This window comes from Lemur catta, chromosome 4 (genome assembly GCF_020740605.2).
Source record: "Lemur catta isolate mLemCat1 chromosome 4, mLemCat1.pri, whole genome shotgun sequence".
Taxonomy (NCBI): Eukaryota; Metazoa; Chordata; class Mammalia; order Primates; family Lemuridae; genus Lemur; species Lemur catta.
This window is the reverse complement of record NC_059131.1, coordinates 86,068,943-86,084,255: the sequence shown is the minus strand read 5'-3', so window position 1 is coordinate 86,084,255 and position 15,313 is coordinate 86,068,943. Positions and strand designations below refer to the sequence as shown.

Here is a 15,313-nt window from a genome sequence, read left to right as displayed (position 1 = left end):
AGCCACCCTGCAGACAGAGCAACCTGTTAGGCCCTCCAATGGCTTCCTTTCTTACTCCAAGTAAAAGCTAAAGGCTTAGAATTAGCCCAGAGGCCTCTGTGGCCGGCCATCCCCATCGGCTGTCTCATATTCTACTTCTCTCTTCTTTGCTCATTCGGCTTGGACCACACTGTCTCTGTGCTGCTATTCAGGCATGCCGGCCATGTCCCTGCCACAGGACATTGGCACACGCTGTTCTTCCTGCCTAGAGAGCTTCTCCCTCAGATGTGTGTGTGTATCTCTGTCTATATCTACACCTACCTATATCATCATCCTTTCCTACCACCTTTTTCAGGTTTATACTCAATTTTTACTTTCCTACAAAAGCCTCATCTGACCACGCTTTTTAAAATTGCAAACCCAACCATTCCATCCTTCCTTTCTTTATTTTCTCCATTGCATGTATCATCATCTAAGACACTATCTATTTTACTTATTTCTTTTTGTATCATCTGTCTTCCCTGTATAATATAAGCTCCACAGAGGCAGGTAATTTTGTCTGCGCTTTCTGTTGCTGAGTCCTGAGCATCTAGAATAGTGCCTGATGTGTATTAGGGACGTACATTTGTCAAATGAAATAATTAAATAGACGCTACAAATGTTGATAAACAATATTTGATTTGGACCCAAGACCTCTCACATCTAAGTCTTCAATGAGATACACAATTTCTGTATCAGCCCCACTCCACACCGTCCCCACCCAAGCCCCATGCACAAGAGACAAGGCCAGGCGAAGGAACATCCTGTGCCATCTGGAGCTTTGGCCACAAACTCCTTAGGCAGAAGGACCCGGACCTCCCTGCTCCCTGGGGGTTAGCACTGATTGCCAAGACAGCAGGTCCAAGGAAAAGGAAGGCAAACAGACAGCTTTTTCCTTTGGCTTCCAGGTCTGGTTTTGAACATAACAGTCTGGTATTTGAGCTTTTCTGGCCGATGAAATAAAATGTTACAAATAGAACTGTCCTTAGTCAAATTAATTTCATTTTATTACCATGCTGTGATGCGATTTGTCTGTCCTCAAAACGAGCCATCTAATGTAACACATAAGCCGTAAGGAAGGTGGTTGTCAGACTTTGTATGTGTGTCCACTTTATTCTGGCCTGTGAATTCTTCAAGGGAACCTGCTACTGTTGCTGAAATCGCCTGGCCAGCTCACTGAGAACTGGAGCAGGGACGGGGCAGTGCACCCCACCTTGCCTTCTGACAGTCTATTCTCCAAACAGCAGATGGAGTGGACTTTCGGAATTCAACTCAGACCTGTCAGTCAGTCTGCTGCTTAAAATCCTGAAATAGCTTCCCACCTCCCTCGGGATGGAGCTCACGGTCCTTGCAGGACCTTATACGATCTCATTCCTGCTTCCTTCCGACCTCAGGCCTCTGCCTCATGCGATCCATTCCAGCTACCCTGGCATCCTTGTGGTGCCTGCAACAATCCACCCCGCCTTCTCTCCTGCTTGTGACTCCTCTGACAAAACTCTCTGCCCTTAGAGGCTGGCGCGCTAAATTCCTCTGCCAAAATGCTGGCTTTTCATGGGTCCAGGTTTTCTCTGACCCACCTGTCTAAAGCAGCATGCCTGGCCTTTTCTGTCCCTTATGCCACTTCCTTTTTCTCGGTCCTCCTGACATGTATGTCTTTGTCTGTCTACCCCTTAAATGGACTCTAAAGGCCTGGAGGGAGGGAGGTTGTCTGTTTTGATCATGGGCTCTGTGGGCTCTGTTCCAAATGCCCACAATAGTGCCAGAGACTTTGTAAGTGCTTAGTCCTGGCCTCTGTTATTATGGTGGTCTTATGGGAGACTAGAATTCCTAAAAGACAAGCGACGGAGACCAGTACTTACCTACAAGAGAATTGGGGGGTGCGGAAAGAGAAAGAAACATCGGTATTCAAGAAATCCCAGCTCTTGTTCTCACAAGAGAGTTCTCTTCCTGCAGTCTCTGGAACACTAGATGAATCTGGGCCCATCCCTCTGCATTCTTGCTCCTCCCCACTGTGGCATGGCGGTGGCCGGGGGGCAGGGCAAGGTGAAAGAGAATCCTGACCCTCCCACTCCTGGAGGGCCACTACCCACTACCTGCTGCGGTCTGTGTGCCAGCTGTCCTCAAGCCTGAGTATGAAACCTTCCCAAACCAACCCTTGTGATTTCAAATAATCAAGGGAAGACAGTCAAAACCCGAAACATTTGGAAGCCCAAAACCTGATCTGCCACAGGAAAGTTCATGCTTACGAAAATTTTCAAACACCAAACGTAGAAACAGTCCATGTTTTAGATTATCTCCCTCTCATTTGTCATGTCTGGAATCATTTTTATAACACTGAACACAAAAGCTCCGGAATTCAGTTTTCTTCCTGCACGCACCTCTTTGCTGGCAAGGTTTCAGAACATTCTCCAGGCTCAGGGGTCACAAAAAGAGAGTATGTGTGGTCAGAAGGCTCCTTGAATAGTGCGCACTTGGGCCAAGTTATTTTCAAAACAGATGAGTTTAGAGAGGTCATTATAGTTTAGGGTTTAAAAGAAAAGTTTCAAGAAGGCTCATGTGTTTCACTTAAAAGGCAAAATATATGGGTGGTGTCACGGGCTATTTTTATATGAGGTCCTTTGTAAATAAACATTTGCTATAAATTTCAATCTGTCAAGGGGGGGAGCAGTGAGTATGATTTTTTTTTCTAGTGTTTACACTATGGCAGACACTGGATGGCTGCTCTCAGCACACATTTTTTATATTTTTTGCACATACTTTGTAGATTTATTCCCAAGTATTTTATTTTTTTAAAAAATTATGTTTAATTATTATGGGTACGTAGTTGTATATCTGTACAGGGTGCATGTGATGTTTTGATACAGGCATACAATGTGAATTAATAAAATCAGGGTAATTGGGGTATCCATCACCTCAGGGATATAACATTTCTTTGTGTTAGGAACATTCCAATTCCACACTTTCGGTTATTTTAAGGTATACAATAACTTATTATTGATTATAGGCACTTGGTGTGCTATCAAATATTGTTCATTCTCTCTAATTGACACACATTTAATCAGCTCACTGTCCTTGTCTTAAGCAGTGATCCCAGTTCCAACCTCTTAGAGTAAAACAGAAAGCATCATCCTGGTCCCCTCAATTTCCCTGCTGTCCCTAATTTATTCACATTCCTGTCCATCTTCACTGGCTTCTCACCTGTCTCTGAGGACAGAGCCGGGAGTCAGGACCCACGCTTGCTCAAGCCCACACCCTCCACCTCAGCGGTGGTTTGATCTACCGCTTGCCTCTCCAAGATTACCTGGCCCAGCCACCTTCTCTCATCCTCTGATACCTTCAACTTCTACCACTGGCTGGTTGCTCTCAGCCTATGCAAATGTTCAAGTCTCTTCCATCCTGAAATAATCCTGACTGGGCTCCGGTACCCACCTCTAACCACTATGCCTCTCTGTCCTTCCATGGGAAGTGGACCAGGCAGGTTAATGGCATTCTGCAGGATGAGTAAGGGGGACAAGAGAGCTCTTTCCAAGGACACTGCAGAAGTCGCTACCTGAAGGCACTCAGGTGTGCCTGGTATTCTCATATAATTGGGAGTAGGTGGTAATGGCCATTTCCAAAGGACATCAATCTGAAAGCACAAAGCTTTGCATAGATTTCCCAAATTTCCCTGGTTTCTAGAGTGTACTGGCTAGGGCCAACTGTAAGTTGGAGATTGAGCGCTAAGAGTGAGAGGCATGGGGGCTGAGTATGCACAAGGCCCTGCGTGGGGAGAGGGTACATATGGACAACAGGGGATACCCATTGTCTCTGTTCTGATTTTGTGCTCTACGGAGAGAGCTGTTAGTATCAGGTGCTGAAAGGAATGTGTTCAGGAAAACTTTTCTGGAGGACATTTCCAGTAAAGGCTTGAGACTCTGAGTACAAGCACAACTACTTTGGGGGCCAGGTGACTCAACGTGGGGAGGTGGCTTTCTCTCCACCTCTGCCCAGAACTTAGAACACTCCGGCTGCATGAAGATTATCATTTGGTGGCATTTGAGGAAGACAGAAGATTGAGCCTTCACATAAATGTCACCATTGTTAAGATGGACACCATTCAGGTCCATGACTTGCACAGTGGGCTATGATTGGGACCATAATTTGCATAAGGACTGTCGTCTTAGAGTTCACGAGCACATGTGGGCATAGCACAGAGATACCAAGAAACACTTGGTGGAGGTTGCTGAGTGAGAGGAGAGAGCATGACATTGGATTGTTGATGTTTGGGTGTATTTATTATTAATTTTATGCCCAGGCTTGTGAGTCCGGAGGAATAAAATGTTTTTTCCAACAGGGCAGGGATTTCTGTCTGTTTTGATCACCCCTGATCTGGCAAGCATTCATAAGCATTTGTTAAATGAACATGTGATGAATTTGGCTGCATTAGGCCCACAAAAGGGTGGTCAGCCTGCAGAGAGCTGGATATTTAATCTAAACAGCTGGATCAAGTAGAACCCAGGAAGAATCGGCTAAGACCAGACTAAGGGTATGGAAGAGAGACAGTGAAGCAAGAGCAATGGCCTCTTGTAAGAAAGCGTGGCTGCGAAAATAAGGAGAAAGATCAGGTGGGAGTTTGAGAGGGGGGTATGGGATTCATTATATGTGACAATCAGTGTGATACAAAAATAGATGGGAAATATCAAAATAGGCTTGAGTATATCATGCACTGTTTTGAATGGAGCTTCTCGCACATTATCTCAATGATCTTCGTATCAACCAGGTGAGATGGGTAGGACAGGTATGTTCATTCCCTTTTCTAGGTAAGAGAAGAGAGAATAAGGTTAAATGGTAGCTTGCTAAAGGTCACAGAATTCACATGTGAGCAAGCACTCATGGCTTTAAATTGTGTTCTAGAATTTTTTTTTTTCTCCTTACTACGTTAGAAATGAGATTTTGGCTAACGGATAGATTTTGATTATGCAAATCTGTGGGCTCTTTTTTGTTTGTTTGTTTTTCTTCTTTTTAATTTTGCAGTGGTGACTATAATGTGATAAGTTTTAAACATCCGTCTTTACTGGAAAGGTCGCAGTGACATGGGGAGATAATTAAAATGGAAAGAAACCCAATTTGAAACCTGGCTTCACGGGTTAAGATGAGGATAATGTATTGAAACAGCTGAGAGCCTCCGTGAAAGCTTTATTTCACATCCCAGCAACACAGAACAAATTGCACAAATTCTAGGAATTATATCCCGTGGTAACAAACATTGAAGTCACTTTTTAAAATGTCACCAAATGGCTCTGTTGACTCTGTTTTGTAACAAGTTACAAACAGATGGCACTTTGAAGCGTACGATGCAGCTTGGAAAACAAGATCACTTAGACATTTTTGTCTGGTTTGCTAAGATAATGTGATGAAGCCCCAAATGAAAGGATCTTGGCATGCACTGATAGGGAAAGTCTACACACCATTCAGTAGATTTGTTCTAATTTCTTGCAATCAAAGAGCTGATTCTTCAACTGTCAACTCCGACTGAGTCGGTTTTCATGAAGGTTTATGCACTTGCTGAATATAAGGTATGAAGTAAGGGAGAAGAGAAATCCATTTCCTGAATGTCCAGTATGTACTAGACTCTCTTTATGGTATATATAAAAATTTATATCTTATTGAATTATAAGGAAATTCTGTGAGAAGTTATTATTGCCCTTGTCTTAAATATAAAGAAATTGAGGTCTAGAGATTACTTGTACCTAATTAGGTATACAGCTGGCATTCAGACCTTGATCTGATACCCAAATCCATGTCCTTTCTGTTCCGTATACTTCAGGTGGGATCTGTCCCTGCTTGCCCCTTATCACCTTTTAAGAAAATATTTTCGGCCGGGCATGGTGGCTCACGCCTATAATCCTAGCATTCTGGGAGGCCGAGGAGGGAAGATCGCTTGAGGTCAGGAGTTTGAGACCAGCCTGAGCAAGAGCGAGACCCTGCCTCTACTAAAAATAGAAAGAAATTATCTGGCCAACTAAAAATATACATAGAAAAAATTAGCTGGGTATGGTGGCACATGCCTGTAGTCCCAGCTACTTTGGAGGCTGAGGCAGTAGGATTGCTTGAGCCCAGGAGTTTGAGGTTGCTGTGAGCTAGGCTGATGCCACAGCACTCTAGCCCAGGCAACAGAGCGAGACTCTGTCTCAAAAAAAAAAAAAAAGAAAAGAAAATATTTTCATGTTTGAAATAATTGTTAAATATTAGAATGGATGCAGGTAGTAAATGTTTATGTAATATAGTCGTATTTATTTGTCAAATTCCACATTTATTGTTTTCAGAAATAGGGATTTCTGGCATATTTCGACAAGTATTGTTAGTTGACTCACTCAAAGCCCATCCCAATCCACTTCTCCCTTGCCTTTTTCTGTATTAAAGACTGGAAAGCAGAACACACAAACTTCCGGATTCACTTGCAGGCAGGGGTAGCCATAGTACAAACACAGTTTGGCCAATAAGATGTACATGGAGAGTCCTGGGAGAGGGCTTCCATTCTGAAATAAGAAGGCCAAGTTTAACAAGGAAAAGGCTTTTGCTTTCCTGCATGGAATATGAACTAAACCCCTGCAGGTGCAGCAGCTCCATTGCCACCATAAAAACAAAAGCCACATGCTAACATTAGTGGAGCAGGAATACAGGACACTGGATTCCTGATGACATCCTTGGATAGCTACACCATCCCTAAACCACTTACCTCTAGGCTTTCTGTTACGTGAAAAAAATAAACACCTTGCATGTTAAAGGAACTGGGTTTTCTGATACTCACAGACAAATACAATCCTAACTGATACATATAATAGATTTTTAAGACATTCCTATTTTCTAACAAGGTTCCATTTTCATGTTAGTTTTTGTCCCAATTTGTAGTTCCTAAACATTGAATGTACAATCATCAAATCAGACAATACATTCGATGGAATGGTGTTCATTTTGTTAGGCACAAACTGGAACAGAGTTGGGTCCCCTCCCTGGTTGTGGGAAAATGGTTGGCATAGCTGTGATCCAAGTGACTGTGGCCCTTCCGGACAATCAGGACATCACTTCAGCCAAAGCAATTGGCTTGGGGTAGGGGAATGAGAACGGGACAGCTGAACTCGACATGTCCCCACCATTTTGCCTTGCATGGATGTAGACTTGGCTTTCGATTGGAAAGTCTAGAAAGGAATTAGAGGAATCACTTTGTCTGTCTTTTCACCTTGGGGTAGGACCACACTGAAGTCATACCAGACATATATGATAACCGATCTGGTTTTAATAGACCTCCAAAGAAGACAATTTCTCAGCCTCTTCCCTAAGGATGCCATTTCAACATTTAAAAACTCACAGTAAAGTTTTCTTTTTCTTAAATAGAATGTATATTGGATGTGGGGAAAAAAGCCCTTTATTTTATTAAGGCAGATGGTAGAGCAGAAAGCTAGGGGGTTGTGGAGTCGGCAGTCCTGGGTTAAGTTGTAGTTCTGCCACTTGCGAGTTGGTGAGCATTCTTGTCTCTTAACTTCGCTGAGCCTCAGTTCTGTTGTAAGACAAGCAGAAAAATAGCTACACTCCCTTCACTATGGTTGTGGTAAGGAGCTGAGTTTAATGCTGGGGATATTATTTGCCATAAAAGGAAGAACTCAAAAGCACTACCCTTTCTCCCTTCTCTTCCCACTGGACAAGCAGCTTACCACCTTTCTCTAGCTGAAATCATGTTAGAGCTCTAAGGAGCGTCGTGGATTGCTCCAGAACTTTCTCTACTGTAGGCTAATTAACTCCAATGTCCTTATCTCATTCTCTTTGCTCTTACTTTTGGTTCTTGAATCTTGACTTGGGAACGTGTTTTCAAAACAATTTTTAAAAATGTGCTTTGCAATTTGGAGAGAATGCATTTTATAAAGTAAGCAAAAAACATCAGTACTTGAAAATGGAAAACATTGACGTGTACATTTTATGATGCCATACACGCAAAATTCTTGTTTTAGGTTGTGGATCCATAATTGAGGTTTACACTATGGCGACAAAGGCAAACTGGAATAATGAGAAAATCATCTGGATCGTGACAGCCAAGGACTTGGCTACAATTATATAGTTAACTGAAAGACAAAGACTGTCTTTGGTGCAAATTCCCTGCATTGCAACCTTCACTGTGGGTAGACCACTGTCTTAGATCCAAGTGAGGTCTGCTGCACCATTTTAAGAAAGGAAACATTTCAGACCATGGATTGTTTTTAAAAGCTGTACACATGACTCTTGGCTAATAGAGTGTTGGATCAACTGCTTTCTGGCAGCTTTTCATGTTGGCTCCACTAACATATGTACAATTTCAGACTTGAAGCCACACATGAAGTAATTATGAAGCCACACAATTCATCCCTAAAAATCTGCCATGTGGTGGTTCTTGTCTTCTCCAGCAATGTAATCCCTAGGAATTGTGATGATTTGAGCTTTTTTTAAAAATTGTTAATTAATTTTCATTGACTTAAGATCTACTAATTTATCTTTGATGAGGAAGAACATTTTGAAAAAGCCCAAAAAATGCAATGGAAGAATGAAATGACTACTGTAGTATAGTTTGGTTTGGAGGTTTTTTTTTTAGTTTCTTTTCATACAATTACTCATGGAAGATGATACCAAGAAGGAGAAAGAAAATTCCAAAACAGAGGTTCAGGCTGAGAGAAGCCCATAGATTTACTCCAGCCGTGCAGTTTATAGGTGATGAAACAGGCCTCAAAGGAGCTTCAGTGACTTGTCTAGGTCACATGGTTGGTTAGTGGCTTAATCAAGGCTTTGTGTCATTGTGTTTTTCTTATGATTCAAATTTGTGCTAAATGCCACTTCCTCAATGAGGTGGTCCCTGCCCAGCTTAGCTAAAGATGTAGCCCTTTCCTGGTATCTGCTAGTCACTCTGTCTCATTATCCTATTTTATCTTCTTCATAGTACTTCTCAGTTTCTGAAGTTACATTCTGGCTTATGATTCTGTTGTTTGTCTGCTCTAAAGTGCAAGCTCCACGAAGCATATGGTCTTTGCTTTTGCTCACTGTTATATCTAAAATAACGCTTGGCACATAGTAGGTCCACGGTACATATTTGTGAATTGAATGGACCAGAGCAAAACAAGAAAGGAACTCTTTTTCGTTAGGTACTTACTATGCTAGGTGCTGTGCTAAATTGTTTACGTCTATGACACAAAATGAAGAGGTAACTGATGTTCTTAGAGTCTTGCAGTTAGAAAGTGTTAAAGCCAGACTTGAAAGCCAAGGATACTTTGCTTCAAATCCTGACATTTGCCACTGCAGGAAATGATTAACAGTGTTCAATGGTTCCTGCCCCGCCATGCCCTCCATGAGCTCTTTCCCTGGCAGCTAAAGTTCCCTGTACTCCAAGTACGTGTTTGGCACCCTCTGTTGGCTTATATCTACCTGGGCTGCAGTAGTCTTCAGAGAAATCAACCTGAGTATATTATATTCAGTAAATGCCCTCTGTTGCTGGCTTCTCTGCATAGAGTTTATTGAGTAAATTTCTCACATTATTGTTATTAGAGATTACTATCTTCTAATTGGATGATGAATTCCATTAACTTGCACGTATTTGCAATGAAAAGCCTTTAAGAAAAAGAAATCTACCCATCTGCTGATCACTGAAGCCTGATGCAATCAAAGTGATTGATGACAAGAAGTTCAGATGGTCACAGGGCTTAGAAGGTGGCAGGGACCAAAAGATGAAGAGAGCACCAGGCTATCAACAAGCCAGTAAATAGCCCTGAACTAATACTGATTGTGATCACAGGATAATCCACAAATTTGAGTAGAGGAAAATGCCAAATCTCTTGTCCTTAATAGAGCTTTTTTTTGTTTGTTTTTTTTTTTTTTTGGAGACAGAGTCTCACTCTGTTGCCTGGGCTAGAGTGCCATGGCATCAGCCTAGCTCACAGCAACCTCAAACTCCTGGGCTCAAGCAATCCTACTGCCTCAGCCTCCCAAGTAGCTGGGACTACAGGCATGCACCACCATGCCTGGCTAATTTTTTCTATATATATTTTTAGTTGTCCATATAATTTCTTTCTGTTTTTTTTTAGTAGAGACAGGGTCTCGCTCTTGCTCAGGCTGGTCTCAAACTCCTGAGCTCAAACGATCCTCCTGCCTTGGCCTCCCAAAGTGCTAGGATTACAGGCGTGAGCCACAGTGCCTGGCCCCTTAATAGAGCTTTTCACCTTTTTTGGGTGAAGGTCATATTGGATACAACCGTCTTCATTTTTTCCCCCAGATTATAGAACTGGCTGAGGGGGTAGTGACTGTCAAACTTGATGCATGCCAGAATTGTCTGGAGAATTTATTAACATTTAAAGGGGTGCAGGTACCTGCTTTTATTAATGAGGTGCTGTGCCAGGCTCAGAGTTAGGGCTCAGCTGATGGCGATCACTGTCATTCTTAGCTATTATATTTCACTCTCCATTAAGGGCAGGTGTGGGCCCAACCCACTCACAGATTGGCAAGAGAAGGAAAAAACATGGAGTTGTGTGTGAAAAGAGCACAGGACTTGGAATTTCAAAGACTGTCTTCAGACCCCAGCCCTGTTAATTTCCAGGTGTGTGACTTTGTACAAGTTACTTCATGTCTTTGAGCTTCAGTTTCCTTGTCTGAAATCATCATGATCAATCATGTTTATCTAGAAGGGCCACGGTGAGAGCTGGATAAAGAAATGCATGTGAAAGAATCCAGCAACAAAGGGGAAGGAGTCAGTGGTTTAAAACATGGAATTTCTCCATTATGATAAAAACAGATCATTTACTTCCAAAGGCCAGCCCTGCTAATCATCATTACCTGTCTGGCTGCGGGCAAGTTGACCTCACTAGTTTTGATTTTCTCAAGCAGGAAAGAGACAAAAACAATACCTTATCTACATTAACTCTCAATCTTTCCATGAGCCCTGCTTTTAAGAGCTCTTTCTTATCGTAAGGGAACAGAGGCACAGAGGAGTTAAGTAACCAGCCCAGGACCACACAGCAGCCAAGCTGGTTTGTGTCCCCAGGTACTCTGGTTTCAGAGCCTTTACTTCTCACCAGTGAGCCTCCTGCTCTCAGGAGCACGTGAGACATGGTTGGGAAGGGCCCAGCATGTGGCAGATGCTCAGTAACCATTTCCCATTATTTGAATAATTTCCTTTCACGTTCCACACTCGTCTCCCTCTGTTTCACGAAGCAGTGCACCACATATCTCAAACCGTCAGCGCCCAACCTTATTTAGCTATTGCCTGTGAAAATGAAAGCACGCTTGGGCTTCATAAAAGCTACAAACACGTTTATACTAGAAGGGGAGCACTGTGTCACATTTGGTCTTTATTGCTTTCAGCACATTAGGCATACAATATCTATTTATGAGGGAAAGGTGAAGGGTGAGAGATCACCTCAGACTGAAAGTACAGATGCGTAGCTTGATGAAGAGCTACAGAGGCAACATACATAAATTCCCAATAACTAAAATCCCTGTGCACTGGGAGCCTTTTGACTCTCGGAAGTGCCTTAAGCATGTGCTGACAATGACTAGCATATTAGGAACAAAACCGGTGTTAACATCACAGGATGTTGAAGTGTGAGTCAAAATTACCCAAAGAGAAGAAAGCAAGTCAGATGTTAGCTAGAGTTAAGGGCAATTATCCTTGTTATTCTGGGGAGCTTTCCAGGGAGTTGTGGGAACACAACCTAGGTGGAGCGTGCAGGGCTTTATTATTCAAATCACAAATCGGAGCACAATGGGAGATACGTAGTCTGATGTTGGGACAGAGTATGAGAACATGGGACACACACTCCCTGCAGACGTAGAGCTCATGATGAGAGACCCTGAAAAAGGACATTCGAGTTCCTGGGGGAGCTGCAGGGTCTCATGGAACACAGGCTGATTGAAACAAAACTATTTCCTTTAAGTTTGTTATATTTCCTTTATTACTTCTCAAGTCATTACGCATAATTTGATTTAAAATACTTAGAAAGAATGGAATAATGCATCATTTATGAAATTATGCAATCCATTTATATAATTATTATTAATAAAAACCCATAGTTCTACCAACACAGGTTAGATAAGTTGTGCTTCTATATTGCAATGATTGCATTATCCCCCCACAGCCAAGTGGAGTGGTGAGCACATTTGTTTCCTAATAAAATCAGCACCCTTAACCAAATAAATAAAATCAGCACCCTTAACCAAAACTGAGAACAGGATGTATACCACTACCATGAACTCTCCACAGAACAATATCAGCTTTAATGCTTTCTTTTTCCTCCACTAAAATCCTGCAGTATATCAGAATGAAGGAAGCTCCTTAAACTTGAATTACGTAAGAGCGGACTCGAGGACAAATTTGTTTTTCAGGGTGAGGCTACAGAGCCACTCCTGTTTGCTCCCGCAGTGTCTGTGTTGGCATCATGTGCCTCTTGAACACGGATCTATAGTTACGAAGGAGCATAGATGGCAAGTAAGGGCTTTTCAAAACGAATCCTTCCCAAGCAAGGCCGATTCTGACGACTTTCACTTTCCCTCTTCTGTTCAGCAGAAGCATCCCCCAGAGGAGATGTGCTATTGACTAAGCCCCGGTCAGTAAACACCCCCACACATCACAGAAGAACAGAGGGAGAGAGTAACACCAACAGGAGCCAAAGGACTCCTTTCTAGGAGAAAAAAAAGCCTGAAGACGTTTGCTTCCATTGAGAGAGAGGGCTGTTTACTTACATTGCTCGAAAGACCTTGCAACAGCTGGAGTCTTTGAACTCTAGTGTGCGCAGATGTGGAGCTTTTGCTCAAAATCCCCTTTCCTCTGGCAGCAAGGAGTACTCATAACTCTTTGGGGCTTCAGATTGATAAGCAATTTCCTGATTCACTTTCAAAGGCGTTCTCCCAGGCTCGAAGCAGTGGTAGAGAGAAAGAGAGAGCCGGCAAGGCCTCCGGCGGGCAATGACGCTGTGGCCTACAAGGACCTCCTGATTATTTGATTGAGCCCAAAACAAAGATTTGTCGACTTCACAAACAAAAATAAACATCCTCCTTTATCTGTTGGCTGGCTCCCCAAATCATATTTGGGAAACAGCGCAATGAGTCTGCACGATTTTTGTCCTAAAAGTGTAGTAATATTCAAGTTGAACGCCTTCTCATCTTTCATGCTGGGAGCAACCAGGGCACCTCTGATTGGTCTTCAAAGACCGGTTGTTGTCATTACTTTCTTACCAGGCGCTTTAGAGGATGTTCTTAGAGACCATGCAGCCCAGCCCTTTCATTTGAGGGTTGAAGGAAATGAAGCCCTGGGCTTATAGGATTCAACCGGGATCGCACAGCTGGTTAGTGGGAGGACAGGCACCAAAGAGCCTGCTGACCGTCAAGCCAGGGCTCTGTCCACTACAGGGAGCTGGAAGGAGGCACAGGGGCTTGCGATCTGGCTCTTGATCCTTAAGACGCCTGTCACTGGGCAAGGCCCTTCATGTTTCTGAGTCTCAGTTCTCACAGCTGCAAAATGGGAATCATAATAGTGATCCTTGCTTGGCCATCCGTATGGTGACTGCTGTGAAAGAGCTTCATTTAGGATAAAAGCAATTGTGCCATAGGATGGAATTTTGTCAACACGGCCCCATTTACATGCTTCTCTTCTCCTTTCCATTCTCACATTCCATTCAATGTTAGTTTCTGTGCTGGAACAAACCACGAGTGACTTTTGGATAGAGAAGGAGGATGCTGGTCAGGAAATGAAATAGGACATGGAGAAAAAATTTTGACCTTGGAAATTCAGGTCAAGGCCGGATGAAAGGGTATATAGCATGTCTTGCCATTTGCTGTGGAAAGAACCCTGGGTTTGGACACAGAAAATCAAAGCTTGGCTATTGCCTTGAACACTTATCTGCCGAGGAGCCCTGTGGAGTCGTTTAAACATTGCAAAACACAGTTTCCTCACTGGGTACGTAAGACCCGTCCCACTGTGCTTACCTCATTTTGTTGTGCTGAGGACCAAATGAGTCTTCATCAAGATAGTGCTTTGCAACATTGCAGGCTTTGAAATTGTAAAGCAGTTGCTATGGCTTGAATGTGTGTCTCCCTCACATTCATATGTTGGAACCTAAGATCCAATGGGATAGTATTAAGAGGTTAGGCCTTTAGGAGGTTATTAGGCCGTGGGGTCACAGCCCTCATGAATGGGATTAGCAACCTTGTAAAAGGGCTGGAGGGAGCCAGCGAGGCTATTTCTGACCATCTGCCACGTGAGGACACAGCGTTTGTCCCCTCTAGAGGATGCAGCAACATGGTGCTGTCTTGGAAGCAGAGATGGGGCCCTCACCAGGCACTGAACCTGTTTTCAACTTGATCTTGGACTTTCAAGCCTCCAGAACTGTGAGAAATAAATTTCTGTTGTTTATAAATTACCTAGTCTGTGGTATTTTGTTACAGCAGCACTAATGGACTGGGACTAATGGACCGAGTATTTTCTAGCATCCAGCACTGCATCTCACACAGAAAACATTGTTGGCATGATGCCACCCACTGCCCAGTACATCCATGGCATTGGCTCACACCACTTGGTGCCAAGGCTCCTAGGTTCTGCCCTCGCCTCTTTTATCTTCTCTTTTTAAGGAGCATATTTCATCTTTTTCCCCCTGTCACCCACCTCTTGGTACTTGTCTCCCTATGCTTGCCACTATTGTTTTTCTTTCTTAGAGATCAAATTGTCCTTCCATTTCTCATGTAGCAGTAAAAATGTAAAGCACAGGAAAAGCCTTTTGTTCAACAAACTAGAAAGGCACCCACAGAGTCTTAACACAGATGAGACTATCTTTGTCCCTGAAGTAGCCATGAACAAACACCAGATGAACAAAGATCAGCACCACCCCCCACCTTTGAAAATGTTCAGGCCCCAAGTCCAACTCATATTTAATGATTCCATTCATTTCCTTTGCCCTTTCATAAATTTATTCTTTAAATGTCATTTTAGGTATGAGTTGCACTCTACCACCTGTAAGAGAAATTTTCTAATTGAACCTTGTATTAGTCAGCTTGGGTGGCCGTAACATAATGCCATAGATTGGATGGCAGAAAAAATAGAAATTTATTTTCTCATAGTTCTGGAGTCTGGAAGTCTGAGATCAAGGTGTCAGCACAGTTGGGTTCTGGTGAGGGCTCTCTCTCTCTGACTTGCAGATGGCTGCCACCTTGCTATATCCTCATATGGTGGAGAAAGAGAGATCGTTCTGTTCCTCTTCTTAAAAGGACACAGTTCTGTTGGATTACGGACCCACCGTTATGATTTCATTTAATC

At 43.0% G+C, this 15,313-nt stretch overlaps 1 protein-coding gene across 3 annotated transcripts in view; it reads right to left on the bottom strand.

Moving 5' to 3' along the window:
- Nucleotides 1-15,313, bottom strand: part of C1QTNF7 (C1q and TNF related 7) — a 111,509-nt gene that overhangs the window by 65,887 nt on the left and 30,309 nt on the right. The window contains exon 1 of one of the 3 annotated variants that reach the window (XM_045548923.1): nucleotides 12,748-12,955. The exons of 1 other annotated variant lie outside the window; for it this stretch is intronic. Coding sequence is in view for 1 of the 2 variants with exons in the window: in XM_045548921.1 (XP_045404877.1) it covers nucleotides 1,878-1,917 (40 nt within the window). In the remaining variant the exon portion in view is untranslated. Of the gene's footprint in view, nucleotides 1-1,877; nucleotides 1,971-12,747; nucleotides 12,956-15,313 lie in introns of those variants that run through there. One more of the 3 variants, XM_045548921.1, reaches the window with a different exon arrangement.